General features: G+C 39.2%; 1 protein-coding gene across 1 annotated transcript in view; it reads left to right on the forward strand.

Moving 5' to 3' along the window:
* LOC108088325 overlaps positions 1-20,764 on the forward strand; it is a 73,674-nt gene extending 52,910 nt beyond the window's left edge. Inside the window, 6 exon segments of the mRNA XM_017186063.2 lie at positions 765-952; positions 5,901-6,005; positions 6,007-6,552; positions 8,110-9,041; positions 13,401-13,759; positions 17,440-20,764. Coding sequence (XP_017041552.1) covers positions 765-952; positions 5,901-6,005; positions 6,007-6,552; positions 8,110-9,041; positions 13,401-13,759; positions 17,440-17,810 — 2,501 coding nt within the window. The 3' untranslated portion in view covers positions 17,811-20,764.
* Positions 20,765-21,155: the final 391 nt, after the last annotated feature.

A 21,155-nucleotide genomic window follows, 5' to 3' on the forward strand; every position in this document is an offset into this window, starting at 1 on the left:
CGTTGCCTTTTTTAATTTGTCACTTGAATCAAAAGTTGCCAAAGTTGTCCCAGGCTGAAGCTGTGTAGCTCTGGGTTTTGGTTTTCTCTCTGCGTTGTTAGCCCGGCTCGTTTCGCCGCTTCTTTGTTGCCGTTTCCTCTTGGCAACTTTAATTAAAGCCGAGAGCCGGAATTGCAACATTAGGCAGCTGCCGTTGCTTTAACATTGTATCCCACTCAAACGTTATACAAAGTTGGCTTTGATTAATGAGAGGACATGGTTTAAGATTTTAAAAAATTGGGTTTGGGCAAAGAAACATACAGCACAGAGTAGAGTTTAAAGATCATAGAGCTTAAAAGGGTTTAAAATAATTCCTCATCTTTTTTACCAGTCATTCTTTTAAACTTCAAAGTTTCTGTTCAGGTTTAAAATTTACTTATAATTCCCTCCGTTCACTATAATTAAGTTAATATTTAAAAGTGAGAAGGATATTTTTTCGCTGGGTCGACCAATCGTTTTATCCACTATCTGCCCACAATAATGCGGAGATAATTATAGTATATAAAAACAAAAGGAAAATCCCCAGTCAGGCGCACATTGTAAATTAACCTAAATCACGTGTAAGCCGCTTGTCATACAATGTTCTTAGGAGACATTAAAAAGCATCGGGAAGGACGAGCGACTGTGCACATCGGCGTACATAAATATCTATATCCATACACGCGTGTTTGAATATTATAATCCTCCTCACTCACTCGCCGCTTTTTTCCCTCCATTTTTTTCAGATGATGTGCTATTCTCGCGCCGCGGTCGCATGGGACGCATTGTGAGTCCGCGTCACACGCTTCCGCCGAATACGACATGCACGTACCACTTTCACGGATATCCTGGTGACCTGATTTGGTTATCGTTCACCAGCTACAATCTGCAGATCCTGCAGCAGGCGATACACGACAACAATACGCTGGGACGGGTGAGTTGGGTTGGGTTGGGTTTTGTCGAGCGTCTGTGTTTGCGCCATAAAGCGTTTAACCGAACAGCTCTCGGGGGAAGGGGTAGAAATGCACTGAAAAAAAAATAATTTTTAATCAAGTAGATCCCAGAAATCTGTTAAAATAAGATTTTAAGCAATGAAAACAGAAACGTAGGATCTGAAATTATATCTGTCTTTGAGATACGAGTTTTTAAAAGTTAAACCTTAAAAGGGTTCAAATTGCAAAACATTTCAATAACCCTGATCTAATATTACAATCGAATTTAACGACAAAAACGCTTTACTCAGATGGAATAAATTAAAGAAATCATTTCTTAAAGAAATCGTTAAAAATACAAAAATAAATTGCTCAGCGCCGATGACTATTGGTTCCAGTGTGGGCGTTCAGCCCTGTTATAGTTAACCGTTTACATAAATGCATAAAATTTATGCCCAGGGGAGGGATGCAGGAAGGCAGGGACTTGGGTGGATGTGGGTGGTTGGGTGTTTGGGTGGCTGGGTGGTTTACACCGTTTGCCGTTTGCATTGTCTTTTAAATGCACTGCGTCTACGCCAGCGGCGTCTCCTCCAAATGCCATTGTCTTTGGCCCCTTTTCCCCCATTTATATCTCCATATCCCCCGACATGACTTGCTATTAGTGCCAGTCGGTCGACACTTTGTCTCTGCTGGCCAATTAAAAATTCAGCCATAGAAATGCGCCGTATAAAATGTATAATTAAGTGAAAGCTTACGCAACTCCTAACGAGACATTTTTGAATCTGAAGTCTGCCGCCAGCATCGCCACTGCATCAAAATGCGGCACTGACAACAATAACGTCCTGCTTCATCCTTCGACCATTGTGCATCTCTTTTCTTCCCAAGCTGCAAGGGGAAAATATATAATAGAATGGACCGTAAGCTTCCAAATAGCAAACTAAAATTTTTAGAACCGCTATTATATGACCATATGAAAAACGCATTTATTTAATTCTGTGTTTTATTCTCTGAGTTATAAAAAGATGTTACTCACACTTTAATGAGTGCACTAAATTCCATATTGATGACCGTGAGACAGACTCTAGCTTCAGTGTTCAAAATAAAGGGGTTATTTATTATAGTGTAAGAAAGAGAGTGAATACATTAACAGCTAAAAATCTTTTGAACTTAGTAACGAATTAAAAATATTTTGTTTAAGTATTTAAAGTTAATTTGTTCTGTGTTGTTGGATTTCTTAATTATTTTATCATTTCACTTTCACTGCGTGGACTGCCTTCACAATAAAATCCACAAAACTCAGAATTAAATCCCTTTAGATGAGAACCCGTACAGAATCTTTTAGTAATTTCAAATCTCAAACCACCACCTCTCCCCAGTTTTTCTCAGTGCACTCATCAGAGCGCCGTGTGCATTTAAAATGTTCGTTGTCGCCTGCCTAACGGTCCGTGAATTGTGTCAAGGTGGAATGGAATGTTGAGTTCACCCGGACGAACTACGATAGCGCGTAATGGCGGGTCAGTGGGTGCCTCAAAGGACGAGGCGGTGCCCCTGTCCCCAGATAGCTGGATGGTCATCTAGGCTAGGCCAGGCGAAAGTTTGTCCGAGTCGCAGGATGGGAGGACCTACACCAAGGGGCCCTGATTTATGTTAAAGTGCGATGATTTATGCTCAGTCAGGTCGCAACTGCAAATGGAGTAAAAGCGAAGGGAAAAGGAAAACAAACTTATCTTCATTAATAAATCTTTACAACTTAACTGATTAATATCTTTAAAAAAGAAAGTTATCGATAGCGGAAGGGTATGGGAAATAAAAGCCTTACTCATATAATCTGATTTTTAAAAAATGGATTGGTACAACTTAAAGATGTAATTATTAAAAACGCAATGTCCTTTCTCTTTCCCATATATGCATTTTATTACAATTTTAGGGCCTCAGAAGTTTTTAACAATTCTTTAAGAAGGTTTACGCTTCGAATGCGAGTTCTACTTTAGGTTCGAAAGTCTCAAAAGTTAAAACCATGGTTGACTTCCAAACCTGTTTGTCTAAGTGCTTGAAAATGTCCAACATTGCTCCCATTTCCAGAGTGGGCCAGAAGATCACAGGGCTCAAATGCGAATTGAAATAACAGGAGGTGAAATGGAATGATATGGGCGACATGTCAACGCTTTGCGTGGTCTCATAAATGTCCTCGCATTACAAATATTTCCAACATTTCTCTGCAGCCAGACTCCAATCATTCCCATTCCCATTCCCATTGTTGTGTTTTTTATTTCGTCGGCGAGTTTTAACTTTGGTTCTTAATTTAAAAAGTTTGTTTTGCCTCGCTTTCCCTTGTGTGTGTGTATGTGTGTTTGTTTTTGTTTCATTTGTTTCTTTTTATTTTAGAAAATTCGCATTCACTTGTTCGTGAGCTTGTTGTTGGGCCCACACTCCTCGAAAAAAAGCACCTCCCACGTTCCAGTGACTTCAGTTCCCCACTACCTGCTGCTTTTTGTTTTTGTCACTTTTTCCTCGCTGTTACAAAATTCATGAACTGTTTTTGCCGTTTCCATTCTCGTACTCCCGCCCACCGGAGTCGCCCGTTTTGTGTTTTATTTTACACATATTTTTGTTCTGTCACTTTTTATTGTACTCCCATTTGAAGCTGCTAAAGAGGGGCGAGTGGATATACAGAGAAAGAAATTTATAAGTATATCATCGATATAACAATAATATTAAAGCCCTAAAATATTGGTCATCAAAAAATTCTAACATCCGGTTAATTTTTAATAATAGTTTCCAGTAATAAAAAGATAATTTCAATGTACAAGAAACCCTTTAATACAATTCAAAAATATATCAAAGTTCTTATTGAAAGATAAGAAAACATTATTGTAATCATAGGTTTTGCTTTAATTCCCTGTATAAACCGCTTTTGCTCAAAACGAATACCTCATCTTGTAAATTTGCACTTCGGTGCGGCTGTACACATAACTAACCATTAATTTCTTTCTCTGTACGAAGGGAGGTCGAGTGGGCGGTAGGTGAACAGATAGTAGGTGTTACTGCAAAGTTGTTTTTCCTTATTTCGCCCGCTGCCCCCTCGATATATATTCCTTTTTTCCATTTTTTGTTTATTTGTGTGCTGCTGGCAGCTTTTCATTTTTCGCAATTTAAAGTGTAGGTGAGGCGACTGCAATTGACACGGACAGGGGAGCATCCTGCGGGGGGCGTGGCCCAAAAACGGAAGAGACAATTGTGTGGGTGTTGGCAGAGAGTTCAGTCACCATTTATCTGCTCCCCTTCCCCCTTTTCCCTTCCCAATGGGCTGGCCAAATTAATTGGCAGCGAAATTTTACAAACGCCCGGTGAATGTATCTACCAAAAATAAATTAGATGCCCCTGTTTTATGTGGAATTCGTCTAGACGGGGAACGACCTTGGGTGTATGGAAAGCTTTTGGCAATTTATCTGATTACATGTCAGGTGGAAAGTCTCCAGGAACCCCACTTCGTCCTTCGAAAATGTCTTGAAGAATGTGTGAAAGTAATCAAGGTGCAGCACGTGTGGCTTCCTTTGAGTGTGGGTCTTATTGGTGTGGTTTGTCTGTGGAATTTATTAAATTTAGGAGCAGAGAAAGTGATGGCACTCGAAGCCATTTAGAAATCGCAGGTTAGTTGTTGGCTTAAAATACTTTGGGAAGAACATGTGACATAATATTGACTTAAATGAAGTTTTAAACGTTTACTAGGCAACATAACTAATATTAGTTATACTGCTCATTGGATTCAACTTTTTCAAATGTTTTCAATTTCATTAAAGAAGACAAAAATATTTCTCCTAAGAGTTTACACTTCAAAAGGTTTCGAGAAACTGTCACAGAATCTCACTTAAAATAAAATGATTATTTATAGCCATATATAACTGTGCATCCTTGACATACATTGCAAATAACTTTAAGTTTTAAAGATGTTCAGACAAACTTAAGCTTGCAACGCAGAGGTAAAAGTGTCAGGCAAATCAGGAAAATGAAATGAACAGAGGCAGCGGGCTTAAATGGCTGTCAGTTAGTTTCTGGGCCGACACTTCGAGCCAGCGACTTTGTCCGGGTCCGGAGTCCGGAGTCCGTTACTTCATTTTCTCCAGTCAAGCCACAGCTGTTTGCAACTGTCTTTTTCATTATTAACACAGTCAACAATAATCAGGGCCTAGGCAGAATGGAGTGGAGCGGAATGCTGGGGAGAACATAAACATTGTCAGCCAGGAGGCGTCTAGGAAAAATATTTAATGCCTGCAAACAACAACAAGGAGACTTTGAAGAATGCAAAGACTGAGACTACAACTTCAACAGCCGTCGAGTGTGGAGACCCCTCCACTGGAAGGGGGATAGGGGGTTGGGGGGTATGGTACAGTGACAAACGACAAATAACTCACACTCGGAACTGTTTGAATATGACATGTGACAAGCGGAGGGCGAGCGGACAAACTAACAAAGGCAAAAACAACCAGCCGAAGGGAAAGCGTGAAAAACGCGTGCGATGAAAAGCATCATGGCACATGTCACATACTCGGAAAAATCTTTAAAACTTAGCAAAGAACTTGAAGTGAAAAAAATCTGTAACTCACATTTTCAGTAACTTTATTTTAAATATATTAGGGCTTTTCAATATATTTACTATGATAATAAAATATTAAATATCAATAATAATATGATACACAAAATAGTAAACGATAGAAATACACAACAAAAATTAGAAATTCGGATTTAGGTGTTGATTATTTTTGCTGAGTTTAAAAATACCTTATTATTTTTTGTTTACTTGCGTGAGTTAAATGGGAATTTAAGAGATTCATTCTCATGTGAAAAGTCACCCCACCCCTTTTCTCAGTGCACAAAAAATAATGTCAACAAGAGAATTAAACAATAACATGTGTTCGCTTTCTTCGCTGCTCTCCAATTGTCTTCCTGCAGAGCGATCTGCCACCGTGGATAACCCGCCTGAGGATGTGGGACAGCTACGGGACGTACGTGCCCATGAAATCGACAAGTTCAACCACCGGACAGCCGCCCCCACCGCCCCCCCGTTGCCTCGTCGGCGGACGGGGGCAAGCCCACGCTGCTCAACCAGAGCAACTACGGCAGCTACTACTACAGTGCCAGCAATCCGAAGCTGAATCGGAACCTGCGGGTGAACATCGACAACGCCTGGAACCCGGTGGACACCTACATCTACGGACCCACGCAGTCGAGTGTGTTCAACCAGGAGAACAAGTACAGTGGCTACCAGGGAGGGGGTTCCGCCGGGGGATCCTCTGGCTCTGGAGCCTCGGGAAAATCCCTGTCCGGCGTGAAGGACACCCTGAACTTTATTTCCGGTGGCAAGTCCTCCAAGGAGGTCTCCGCTGCCGCCGTCGTCAGCTCGGATCGCAATAGTGCCGTGGCCCTGATGAGCACCAAGGGGAAGAGGCGCCTCATGCTGGAGATCTACGACTACGAGACCCCGAAACTCTGCGACCACACGGCCATCGGAAGCGGAGTCAGCGGAAGTAGCGCCGTAATGGGCGGCAACAAGCAGAGGCCGTGCAGTCCGCTCGAGAGCTACGTGAGCACCGGCAGGGATTTGGTAAGTACTTTTAATAGTTAAGGAGCATATTCAATAAAATTTAAAGTAAATACATTTCAGCTAGGAAAGTTTGAGTTAGAGATACTAGCATTACCTAATTTCTTATAAATCTTATATAACATGTTTTTTTTATTGGTTATACTTTTACTTAGAATACCAATATCAGTTTAGTTTCACTAAATTTATTGTGCAATTCATAGATAAAATAAACCCAAGTAACTTTAGAAATATTAAAAGCTTTTTCTAGTCCAAAGATAGAAAGCTATGGTGGATCACGTGTTAATTATGATTCCTAATTGGAAAGGTTGACAGAACTACACTTAAAATAAGATTTTTAATTACTTTGAGAACCAATCTCTTGCTTTAATACTATTATTTTAGAAAACAAAAATAGTTTTAGAATAGTTGCTGTTGATAGGGCAATTTTCAGTTAATAAAGAATGCACCGTTTTTAATTTGATATTTTGTGGCCTCCTAAAACTGAGCCACTCTTCATTCTCCTACCGCGTCAGACCAATCAAAAGCGTAGTCTGCCTTCGGGCTTCGTTTGCCATCACAACGAAATGAACGAAAATAAGAACTTAACCAAAGGACTTTTCTAATTTGTCAGCTGCCGCTGTTTGCTTTGTTCGTTTCGGGCCATGGCTTGCAAAATAAAAATAAAATTAAGACGAAAATAAAAATAAGGCAATGGGAAACACGACTTTGCGACTGCACCTTGGCTGCTTGGCTGCTTGGCTGCTGGGCGGCTGGGCGAGTAACGAATGCCGAGTGCCCAATTTGGCACGCCCAAGGGCCCTCACAAATAAATAAAACGCAGCTGGAGAGCTGCGAACTGGAAGCTGGGAATTTTTTGGCAGAGCGCTGAGCGCTTCGTGTTTGCTTTAAACTTGACAAAATTAATCAAATTAAACACTCGACTGCATCGCCAGACGTGCACAAATAACGAAGGAGCGGAGCAAATTTCCCAGAGGCGGGCGCCAAATTCAAATTCGCCAAAGCCCCACACACACACACACACACACAGCACACAAAGGCAAATACTGTAGGCGGCAAGGGGGCGGGACGGAGCGGTCGTGGGGGGCGGTACGGGGGCGGCATTGGCGGCATGCACGGACAAACAGACAACCGCAATAAGCTTGCTTAGCCTTTTTGACGTCGCTCCTCGTTGACAAATATGAACTGCAAATATTGTGATGCCAAATTGAAGCCTCCGCGCATTGTGCAGCTCTACACTGAACAAAAAATATTTTCAAAAATGCATATATTTAATTCGATTCCAAAAAATACAGTAAATACTTCGTTAGTTAAAAGGCAATTCTGACTTTTTAACACCAAATTTAGTATAGCAAGAAAAATACTTATTTCTAACATTTTATGAAAATAAACATTAAAAAAAACCTAAACCTAAGAAATAAGTTTACGAAATTGAAGCCAAGTTATTTTTCTTTTTTTTTACATTTTAGTTTTAAGGAATTGAGTTTATAAAGTTTAAAAAATGCTCAAACCAATTTGTTTGACCTGTATTCCAATACTAAGCTTTTTTTTCCTTTGCAGAAACTGGAGTTCCATACGCACACTGGCACCGCCTTGTTCCCGGCTCAGTTCGCCCTAAACTACGAGTTTGTGGACACGGAGCAGGGTGGCGAAACCTGGGCGGGAAGAAGGGGAGAGGATCCAGTGCCGCCACTCTGCTCGAGGATTTTCAAGAAGCGCAAGGGCAACATCCAGGTTCCCAGGAATGTGTTCCTTTACGGACGAGGCGGTGCCAAAAACATAACCTGCTTGTATCGCTTCGAGGCGGGTCCTTCGGAAAGGGTCAAACTGGTCCTGCACAATGTGTCCTTTGGCGAGGGGACAGCCTGCACCACGGACTCTGACCTGCATACGGGCAGACCTCGCTGCAACCAACTCGATCCGGAGGGTCGCATCACGGAATTGCGTCTGTTCGATGTTCCATTCAGGGACGTGAAGATCCAACTGGGATGCTTCTGCGATAACTCCAGTGCTCTGTACAGCAATGCGCCGCTCACCTTCGTTTCCCACTCGAGGATCATGGAGCTCTCCTTCACGGTTACGAGGCTCAATATTTCCGAGGACTTCGCGGACGTCTTCTTCTCGGCCTCCTACGAGTTCAAAAGACAGCCGGACTGCAGGAAACAGCTAAAACTCAAGGGAGCCGGAGGGGAGGACGAACTGAAGTACCCGCTGAAAACCCAGGACGCCAGTTGCGAGGGGCTGGCCTGGTACATCGAGGCCCAGTCGGCCGAGAGGTCGCTCTTCGTCCAGACCTGGGGCGCCTACCTGCCCGTGGATCCCACCTCCGAGGACGCCATGAGGTGCCACACCAAGAACCGGCTGATGATCTACTCCGGACGACCCCTGCGACCCATGAGGGTCGTCTGCCCGGCGCAAAGTGGACCGCGGCCCATGTCGCTGCACATCTTCTCCGAGGACTGGACCAACGGACAGCCCTTGTTCATGAACAAGTAAGTGAAAATATAAATATTCTAGGTCAGTCATACCAGCATTTTTAGAAGAAATGTTGCTGGTCACTGTGCTTTAAATATAGCTAATTTAAAGTCTCGAAGCTAATTGGTAATTCACTATTATTAATAGTGATCTTCTTATAACAGTCTCAAGCAATGAAAATCTTTACCTGGGCCATATCTTTGAGTTATCTCTATTGTTGTTTAGATTTAAAACACTTGAATAAAGTTACTAAAAGTGCACTACAGTTGGTTTTGAGATTAGAAGTCATGTAGTCTAAGGAAGTTTTCTCTCAAACTTTTGTTTGTTTTGAAAACCCCAGAGAATTCTGTGACATCCCCCCATAAAAAATAAAAGACTGTCGTATAACATGTTCTGAAATTCACGCTCTGATGAAGGCCACCAATCCTGCCTGACCAATTACCCATTCCCGAAAGGACAACTCTTAGAAACATTCATGCGCATTGGCACAGAGACTCATTTCCATTATCAAGTGCATGTGAGTTAAGTCCACTCGAGCACCTGGACGCTACACAAAAAGCCTCTTAGCTCGAGTATTTTTGGGAATTTTTCACTCAAAATTAATTGCATTTTAATAGTTGCTAATATTTCAAAAAACTTCTGCACTTAATGCACAGGCACAAGGTTTTCATGCCTGGACGCCAGGCTCCCCAGATCTCCATCAAAGAGTCCTGCTTAAAAATGCAATAACAGGAAATGGCTACGACGGCAACAAAATACAGGAAATTGAGCGCAAAGAAATATGCTATAAAGAAACGAAAAAAATGAGAACGTAAACGAGATGAAGTCCAGGCAAACAAACATGGCCGTCAGACATAAACGCAAGCACACAATTATGGTCAAATAAATAACGCATTATTAGCCAATCTGTGTGCAACACCAAACAAAAATATTAAACGATGATATTTATTAGGCACCATTAAAGGGTCATCTGTTTGTTATGCCTTTTAGAAAAAACTCAATTTCGATCGCCACTATTTACATTTTAGCTATGTCTTTCTTAACAATTTCAAACTGTTTATCCTAATTATTCAATTAATAAATAATTATTTTATTAATCTAATGATTCTCAAATGTTTGCAAAGACACCAAAGTTATTCTAGCTGTTTTTATACCCTTGCAGAGCAAAGGGTATTATAATTTCAGTCAGAAGTTTGCAACGCAGTGAAGGAGACACCTCAGACCCCATAAAGTATATATATTCTTGATCAGCATCACGATCAGAATCCAAATCCGTCTGTACGTCTGTCCGTCTGTCCGTCTGTCCGTCTGTCTGTCTGTCCGTCTGTCCGTCTGCCCGTCTGTCCTCCTGTCGGTTTCTATGTAAACTAGTCTCTCAGTTTTAAAGCTATCTCGCTGAAACTTTCCCAAAAGTTGTGTAGTTGTTGCACGCAGTATATAGGTCGGAACGAGCCGGATCGGCCGACTATATCGGATAGCTCCCATACAAGAGAATGAAATAAAAAATTCTTACTCCGTTGTTTTTGATCAGATCGACTTGATTTCTTCCAGATGGCGTTTTCTAACTGCTATTGAATTTCGTATTAAATTTTATCAAAATGGGACAACTCTATCATATAGCTGCCATAGGAGAGATCAAAAAATATATATATAAATAATGGAAAAAAATTATAATGTCGTTGTTTTTAATGCCACGAGCATGATTTTTGGAACATCAAGTTTTTGAAATACTCTTAAATCGAGAAAAAAATTTCATAAAAATCGGAGTACTATATCATATAGCTGCCATAGGAAAGATCGAAAATCTATAGATCTATATATAAATAACGGAAATAAAATTATAACCTCGTTGTTTTTCATCAGACAATCATGATTTTTGGAATATAGAGTTTTCTAATGAGTCTTGAGTATATTAAATTATAAATTATTAAATTATAAATACATATTAAATTTGATCAAAATCGGACGACTATATCATATAGCTGTCATATGAACAATATGGTAAATAATAGAAAAATCGTCATAGATTCGATGTTGTTAGCCTTTATGTATTTTGTTTGACATATTTAATGACTGCAAGGGTATATAAGCTTCGGCTTGCCGAAGCTAGCTTCCTTTCTTGTTAAAACTAAATTGGTTTAATAATTGTAAAGAAAACATTAAAATCTACAAAAGCAAGAAGGTTGGAGGAATATTTCACAGGGAAGTGAATTCATTGTACTTGAACTACTAGAGTTTTCACCTTTGCTGTTAACATGAAGCATGCAAAACGAGCAGAAGGCGAAGACAGGTGGAAAACTGGGGGAAAGGGGGCGAAAGGGGGTAAAAGGGTGATACAGGTAAGAGCATTTTGCCTGCTGGAACTTGGCCGTATGTGCTCCGGCAATTTATGTCCAAGGTGCGTGCCACCGAAATGAACCGTTGAACCTGGACGTTCACTCGATTCTTGGGGGAAAAGTCGGGCCAGTTGACCAACCTTCGGTCCCTTTTCCTGGTCCTGCATTTAACGTGTTGCCATTAAATTTTATGGTCAATTTTTTCCCTTCGCCCATGTTTGCATTTTGCTCAATTTTGTCGCCGCAGAACATAAAAAAGGGAGAAAGGATGAAACCAAAAAAAAAAAAAAAAGAGAGAAGGAATGTTGCATTGTGGACGACATGTGAAAACATATTTTTATGGGACCCCAAAGGGTAATTGGACACTGCACTGGATATCCGAACTGGCTAATGAGTGTGTTGAGCCTTTTTAGATAATTAATTGCGAGCTTTTCAACTCAGTTGTGAATTAAAATTACCACACTCTAAAGCACTGCAATGTGGAATTTCTTCAGGGAGTAAGTAGAAAAAAAAATACAAAATCAAGAAGATTGAAAAATGCTTAACCTTTGCTCAACAAGATACTTTGGATGGTAATATTTTGTAAAATAAATTTGAATGTCAAAATACATTTTAACATTTTCATCAAAAACGTAAGAGACTAAATATAAGATACACTACAAAAAACAAATGACCTCTACCTGCAATATTCGACCTCTATGTCTTTACATATTTTTTATTTATCTGAAGAAAAATTTAGTCTTGATTAAAGCTGAAGTATCTAAATATAATAATCAGGGCTAACAAAGTTATGTTTTTAAATGAAAAAATATTTATTTCCATATTTTCGCCTTTTTTCCTATAAATCCATATTTTGCACAATCACTTGAATAAATCCATATTTTGAGCATTAAAGTGTCTGAAAACCTATAGAAAGATATGTTTGGCTCAAATATTATGAAATTTCTGTCGTTTTCCTTACCTATACTTTACTAATTGAGCGTTCATTTTCATCATATAAACAAATATTGAGTGACAAACGCCGTAGTTTTGTTTTTACTAATCTGCAATGATCTTTGAGACAAACGGTGCACTTTTGTTTGTAGCGATTTCTAATTGTTCATTGTCATAAAAAGTTGATATGATCGATATAATCGTCTACGTTTATCCATTTGTATACCTATATTTATCCCTTTTTTCGTCTATACTACCTATATTTATCCATATTTATCCATTTTATTCCATATTTGTCAACTTTTTCGTCCATATTTCGTCCATATTTCTCTATTTTTTCGTCCATAAATCCATACATATTTTTACGTTTTTAAGAACATAACTCTGTTAGCCCTGATTAATAATAATGTACAACAGATTTGCAATCAAGGGTAGTTTTCGAGATTTTCTAATTTACTGTATTGCTGTCGTATATAATATTATATATAATAACTTTGTAATAAACAGTTCTGGTTGCCATGTTAAACATTTAATTTCAATGATTTCAAAGAATCACATTGTTTGTCGCTTCTTGCAACCAAACTTCGACAGCTAACTCGCTTAATGCGCGAGTTGAGCCAAACTGCGAGTAAGATATTTTGTCTATGGCAACTAGAAAGTTGCGAGTAATTAGTTGCACTTGAGCAACTACTAGGCTCCGGAGAAACCAAGAAAACGGCAAAGGATGTTCCAGGATGGCTGTTCAGAAAGTTATGTAGAGCATGACAGAGGCAAGGGGAATGTAAATGCAGGATTAAATTTTTGTCTGATATTTTAGCATCCTTAAACAGATAAAAAACAAATTAGATTTTGATGTCTGGTAACCAATAAAGTTTTATTTGAAAAAATGTTTCTTTAAAGTATAAATAACAATATAATATTTAATTTAATAGAAATTACAAATAAGAGAAAAACATGTCACTATGTCAAACAGCTAAGATTTGCTATCTTAGTTTTTATGTTTTTTTTTTATGAACAAGCATACAAATTTTTTTATTGAATAACTTTTAAGACAATATTTTTTCGCAGTGATGTAATCGCCCCCCTTTCCAATCTCTCCCCTTGCAGACCAATCAGCCTGGTGCTGGAGCCCATCCTGAAGGAGCCGGGCGACATCTCCTTCACGTGGCTGGAGATCCACCGCACCAAGAACGCGCTGCTGCAGCAGTTGGACCTGCATGTGAATGCGAGCGTGACCACGGGCATGGGCTCCCAGACCTCGTCGCAATCCTCCCCGGGATCCAGTTCGGGGATGGGCGGGCTGGGGGGCAGTGGCACAGGATCTGCTGCCAACGCCGGAGGCTCTGCAGGCGGGGCGACGGCCAACGAAACGCTGAACGAGTTCGGCTTCTTTCCCAAGGAGTCGGACTGCGAATACAAATGTCCTGAAATTGATGCATGCATAGCGGCCAGCTTGTGGTGTGATGGTGAGTACAGATTGCCAGTTGAGGCCACAGCCCATTTCTCAGAGGGTCGTCGAATGGGTTTGGCAGAGGAGCACTAAATATTAAGTAGTATGTGGAGGTCCCATGCATAGGAAAAGTCATTCGATTCAAAGCTGCTGAGCACCTGCTAAATAAAGTATTTTATCCACATTCGGGGACATAAATCGAAAAGGAAAATGTATGTCAGACATAAACTGATTTAATCGAAAGTCTAAGCAAGCAACGTAGCTCAGAATATTTATTTATATTAAATCTGGAATTTAAACAAGGAACAGATACTATGGTGAAAGAAAACCTTTCCTAAAACTAAACTCAAGAAAATATCAGGACCTTGTTTTTATTTTAAACTAGCTGCCCGTCCCAGCTTCGCCTGGTTTTTTTTTAAATAGTTTTACCTTTCACACAATTATTATAAAGAGGTAAAATTTGTTTGCTTGTTTGTTTGTATCATTATCACTTTTTCTAAAAATTTTATTATTTTAACAACTCCCAAATTTATTATTGTAACAACTCCCAAGCCATATATCCGATAAAAATAATAAATTTTTTTTTTAACATATTGTAAATCTAATCCATCCTTAAGCCCCTGGAATAAAAGTCCAGCCGTTTAGGAGGAGTTCAATGACTAATAGGCGTACAGAAGATTTTTACAGAAGATTTCCCGTCACACGGGAACGCTGTCGAAATGTTACATAAAACGAAGCCATCACCAAAACCACAAAAAACTTCACTTCACTTCAATTCACCAAAACCACAAAAATTTAGTTAAAATGCTATGGTAGCGGTAGTAACTCACTTTATATGTGATTTTTGGTATGTCGAACGGGATAAAAAGTATCCTATGTATTGTGACTGTCAATTTATTATAGACAAATAATTTGCAATAAAATAAAATTGCGACTATAATTAAAGATCTAAGCTATCCTATCTCTCAAGTTGGACCAGACTGCACACGGTGTGCCAATTGAATTTAAAATCGGTTAAGGGGGGCTTCTCATGTAACATGCCAAAAAGTAGTGGTTTTTTGGGAATTTTTTTCTCTTGGAAAATGAAAACTTACACAAATAATTTTTGCACATATTTGAAGACATGTTTAAAGTATGAGAAAAACATTTTTTGAAAATTCTAAAAAACAAAATGGCGGACTTATACAAGGGCGCGTGTAGCTCGACGCGGCTGAGGGACTTATTGCGGTACAGTGTGGAGCAAAAAGTTTTCATCTGAAAAAAACAAAAAAATTTTTTTGTATGCAGCAAGGTTCAAACGAGTGCGTGAATGTCAGCCACTTCAAAAAATTCGATTTTAAAATATTGAAATCACGTCTTGAAAAAAAAGTGTCATTTTTTCGTCTTTTTTTTTGCTGAATTGGGCTGAAAAGTGTATAAAATAACTTTTTTTTCACAATATCAGATATTCACGCACTCGTTCAATGTATAATCTGCAAAACACTTTTTAGAAATCAAAAATCGGTTCAGTAGTTTTTCCGTAATCGTGTACCGCGTTTTTGAAAACATAGTTTTGAGAAAAAACGATTTAAAGTTTTGAGTTAGTGTGGGTCTTGAACTTGAGCGCGCTCGTTCAATCACTGATATTTTCCATAATATTGAGAGTTGAGTCATAAAACTTCGGGAATATACTCTCAAGACGTTATTCTATCGATTTATGAAAAAAAAAAATTTTTGATTTTTTTTAAATTTTACATGAGAAGCCCCCCTTAAGTAGTTTAGGAGTCCATCGCGGACAAACATCGTGACAGGAGATTTATATATATAAGATATTAGTTTAAACTTTAAAGTCAATGGTGTTGCTCTAGATAAAAAACTATCATTTGCGATACCACCAGCAAGTGTTAAGTTGTGTATACCGATAGAGCTATTTAGGCTTAGGATACCCAGAATTTGAAGCCTCACTAAACAGAGTCCTTGAACTCCCCTCTCGTTCTGAAGTTTTGCATTATGTGTACGTGATTTGGCGCTCGGCCCTTGGCTTGGAGCTATCCAGTTGCAGCGTGCTCCCGGCAGTAGGCAACCAAAAATTTCACTTGTGGCTGGCTTGTCTGTTAATTTCAAGGCGGGCTGTCCACGTTTTTGTAATCAGGCAAAGTTTCCTGACAACTGCACACAGGCTGCACAACTCCTGCTGGTTGTGAGTTGCTTCGTTGGTCGGTTGTCGTTGTCGGCGGTTGTTCGTTGTTGGCTGTTGGCTGTTGGCCGACTGGTGGGATGGCTGCTTGTTGGTAAAACCCGCAGCAGCAAAACCTCGAAATGTCTTGCGCAAAAAGTTTGTCCCAGTCCAGCAACGGACCAACCCAAAAGGCCGCAACAGCTGGTCTAAACTTATTTGCGATGCACTTGAGAGATGAAAAGTAGGGGACAAAAATAAGTGCAGCTTACTATGTTTACAGACTTTAAAATACCCTGGTAAAAAGAAATGATTTTAAAATAAATATTCTAAACAGTTAAATTGTTTATTTTAGTAGGCAAGCAAATCAAAGTTTATATTAATTTTTTGTAATTATATAAGCTACCCTTATGAAAGTTTTAACTAATATTGCACTTTAGTTTTGCATTTTACTTATTAAATTGCCGATGAAATACATACATTATTTAATGTATTCCAGCTCACATATTTCAATAATTATAACATACAAGGTTGTCTTTAAGGACACTCAATAAATACGTTTGAGGAGAGCTAATACAAGCAGCTTATTGAAAAAGAAACGATTTCTTTTCACTAATGCACTTAAAGCCGCATAGACTCTTTAAAAGGTACGCTTCGGGAAAAAAATACAAAGGCTGGCCTGGACTTTGCCTTTTTAGCTTCAATTATTTATGGGCAACCAGGCGCGTCTGCATCTGGAGCTGGTTAACCGCAAAAGCCAGGGCATTAAACAAGCTTTCGGACCCCACGGGCCACTCAAGTGACACTGCATTCAATTTGTAACCTTAGAGCAGGCCACCCAGCTTCCCCGATTGCTGCCCAGAGCCCCAATCTACTTTCAATTTTTCAATCAGTGCTCGACACTGCCTCCATATCGGTTTCTGGATCTGTTCCTACACTAACGAAATCTTTTCAGCTTAAAGTTAACGCTGGAATAGTTTAGTACAAAGTGAAACCAGGTTCATTGCTTTTTAACTTTTACTAGTTGATTTTAATAAAGCGGAATTTGATCAAAACATGGGTTAAAAAAAAAAAAAATCATCTAACATAGGCATCACTTTTATAAGGTTACACTTTAATTAAGTTAATTGGAATAATAAAAATTGAAACAGCTTCGTTGCTTTTTACCTATTACTAGGTATTTTCAATAACGAGATGAGTATGATAAAAATATGTCTTAATTTAAAAAAAATCATTTAACATAGGCAACAATTTTTGCAAGTTTTTTTTTGACATTTCTATTGGAATTTCTTTATCCGAAAATTGCAATTGTGTTTTCTTTGTGTATGCAGTTTTAAAAGATTCAACTTAAACTCTGTTGTTTTTACAATGTATACGTAAAGTTTTTTCCAGTTTTAACATTGATTTGGTTTGTAGGTGAATGGGGCTCCTATTTCCTCGAATTTGTTGTTAGTAACTCGACGGTTGTGTGAAAACTCCAAAGTTAGGCTTACTATAAAATAGCTTTTCGGTTCTAAATGCTCCTGTTCTCCTCTTTTTAGGTCACCACAACTGCCCCAGCGGATTCGACGAGTCGGAGGAGGAGTGCGGTACCGCTCGCAAGCTGCTGGAGTTGCCGGGCGGCGTGTTCGCCGCTCTGGGCTGCATTGCGGCCGCTTTGACCGCCTGCCTGATATTCTGCATGTTCGGGCTGATGAGGAAGCGGAAAAAGTCGGTGGTGCAGAAGGGCGCCGGAGTGGGCGGCATGGGCGTGGGCGGAATGGGAGTGGGCGGGATGGGCGGTATGGGCGGCATGGGCGTGGGCATCGGGTTCATGAACGGGGCGAGCAACGGCAACGTCTCCGCCGCCAGCATCGGAACCCTGAAGAAGGACTTCAAGAAGGAGGCGCTCTACATCGACCCGGCCTCCTGACACGGACTCCAGCCGGTCGAATATATCCACGTGGATCGGGAGACCACCGTGTGATATGTTGCCGCCGGCTGTGGCACCAACTACGATCATGTGGAGCTTTCCATGGAACTGGAACTGGCCTGACCGACGGATCAGTCCGCTGATCCCGTTCAAAATCTGGCCTGGAGATTTTAAAGACACAGAGTCGACGCCTGGAGGTATGAGAACACTAAAGAATCTACATTTTAAGCCGATAACTTTTCTAAACGCTTCTGGGAGTAACAACATGAGCATTAGCAAAATGTTTGTATGTAGTCATAAGGAGAAATGTGTTTTGTTCTTCTAACCAGTGCACTGCAGTGGAATTATTATTTGGGGATTTGGATTTATTTCATTTTTACCGAATTTGTATTCGAACTTTATTTACTTTCTAGTCTGTATATAGGTTTACTCGAGTAACAAAAAGTCAGGACTAAAACCTATTCCCAAATAACCAGTTTTATAAAAAATGTTAAAATAAATAATAGTAATAATAATAAAAACAAAGGAAAACCACAATTTATGTTATGTGCCTAAAAATTCTTTTCAAACAGGCCGACATTTTTATTTAAAATTTGATTATCACATTTTTGACATGTTTAGTGTTGCCTTGAAATTTTTAGAGGTTTCAAAAACAAATTATTTTAAAACAGTTTTATTTTCTAATAGCCAGTCTTGACTTTGAAATTATTTATTTCACCCACGAAAAAATACCTTATTTACTTCTTGTTTTATTTGGACTACATACGACGAGGAAAAGAAAAAATTAAACTATTGTAAATTAGGTACCTTTAAAGAGTTAGATCAGCTAGAGAGCAAACAATTCGTGTGCAGTACTTAGATGCCTTCGGCAATTTACCAAATAGCACATAGCACCCGATCGAAGGAGGTAAACAAACCACATTTAGCAACTAAATGGAAGATCATGAACTACAATGAAATTGTATAGAATCAGCAACTCGAGGAGCAGACCCCCATGCGTAGGGCCTCTCTGGCATTAACTTTTAAGCGACTAGACTAGGAATAAAACAAAACTGTTAGCAGCATTTGAAAAGGAGTTACGACGAGTCGAAGGAAATCTCTAAAGTGTTGTGATCTACGGCATGCACATACTGAACTACGTTTAAACAGAAGCAAATCGAGCATTTACATGAATAATACTCACACCCGGCGTAGTACGATATACACGTATTGTATAGGTATTAGCTATATAGTCTACTGAGGTGGCGGCACTTTTGGGTTTTATCGTACAGCACAAGCACTTAAGCAAAGAGCATCACTTAGTGGTTTATTAAATACAAGTCGATACAAGTTAATGAATGCAATTGTTATTAATGAATTAAGTAGGACTCCAAGCCAGAGATATGTTCACTTCATCTTAATCAAAACTGCCAAAAGAATTTAACAACACAGCCAATCAAATGTAAATATTTATGTCGAGCAATAACTTGTTTTATGTCAGCATTTATGTTCGTCGTTTGAACACAAATTATTTCCCAAAAGTAGCTGCAGTAAGCTATATTCCTAAAGTTATATGGACTTTGTAAAAACTACAAGCAAAGAATAATGAATAGCTGTATGCAAAACTACCATTTAAGACACGGCTCATAACCCATATAAACAATCAAACTTTTGGCAGTTGCAGTAGGATTAAGCAAAACACCAAACAAACGAAAAGCGTAAAAAACAAGACATAAGTACTTTATTTTATAGACCATAAACTAGGACAAAAATTATGAACTAAAAACGAAACACACAACTGGCTGCAATGAGAATTTTAAAAATTTAAGAGCCTCTGCCATTTGCAGGCGGAGTCCACATTCATAAAACCCCATTAAAATTTCAACTCCAATAAAACTGTACCGAAGAGCAAGTGTATAAAAAATATATATATGATTTAGTCAGCATAAAAAAGTAAAACGAAATATATACATAAATTAAATCAAATATTTTTGGTTGGCATTTTTGATAGCAAATAACCTAAATATTTATAGCTGAAAAGGAAAAAACTCGAAACGCACTTTGTACAATTTAATGAAAAACAAAAAATATTATTTTCCACAGACACCACAACATACATATAGGATATTTTACACGCATTCGTATAAGAGATAAAATAATACTGAAATAAATATATGAGAACGAAAACAAATTAAATTAATTAAAATGGCGCATAGGCCAAAAAATGCATTTTTGCTGCCGGCCATCGAAAACCAAATATAACGAAAATGGCTGGCAGTGCATTTAAATAAGTAGCTCTCAGACCGGCCGGAGTTGGAAAAACCAATGCCGCACTACTTTGTTGGCCACCATTGTCACACACAAAAACACGCATCTCAATCATCAGTTCGGTTCAGTTCCTTCTCTCAACCAAACCAAACCAAACTATGGAAATTTCTGTGCCAACTGTGTTTAAAGTAGAACTCGAAGATAAAACACGAATAAAAAAGAGAGCGGACGAAGAAATTGAATTATGACCGCGCATAAAACATTGCATGTAATTTATTTGAAATGTTCGAAAATAAAGTAGACGAAGAAGAGGAGAAAACTGTGCGCGAGATGGTAAATAAAAAAATAAAATACAGACAGCTGTGTAAATAGTCAAACTGCGTACAGTCTACGCATATTTAATTAAAAATACAAAATAGAAACCCAATATGAAAAGGCAACGTAAAAGAGATCATGTTTTATGGTTAATTTCTGAATTCCCCATACTTTTTTTTCGCAGTTTGCTAGAGTAAGTTTCACTTGTATGATAAATAAATTAAACCAAATATTTATATAGAGATATTATACGTATATGAAAGAGGAAACCTTAACATAATGACGCACTGAATCAAATAGATGAAACGAGTATTTAAAAACCAAGACAATTAAAACCAAAAAGAACTTTAAGCAAAAATAAAACTGAGGAAAAAATGAAATTCAAAACAGAACACCTGTCGTTATTAGCCGAATTTGGGGCTTTGGCTGAGCTGGGTTGATTTTGGCAGCTGGTGGGTGGTGGGTGGTGTACCAACTGTTCCGTTTGACGCTTTGGGGAAAACCGTTGGCCAAACTAAGGCTAGCTCGAAATCGTGTCCAAATAGCTGGCAGTCAAGTAGGCCACAGATTTTGATTGCCCGCATCCGGCAACCATCGGTGGACATGCTCGAAAATTCGGAGCCTCGAACGAGATGGTGTTAAAGCCAAGCCGGCTGCCTCGGGCGTGGGTTCTCACCGGTCGGAATTGGGTTTTTGGGGGGGACCGGGGACCACCCCCTTTCTGAACCGCCCAGTGACCAACGTTAACCCGCATAAAACATAAGCCACGAGCTGGTCCTCGTG

The sequence above is a fragment of the Drosophila ficusphila genome, unplaced genomic scaffold, assembly GCF_018152265.1.
Source record: "Drosophila ficusphila isolate 14025-0441.05 unplaced genomic scaffold, ASM1815226v1 contig_106, whole genome shotgun sequence".
Taxonomy (NCBI): Eukaryota; Metazoa; Arthropoda; class Insecta; order Diptera; family Drosophilidae; genus Drosophila; species Drosophila ficusphila.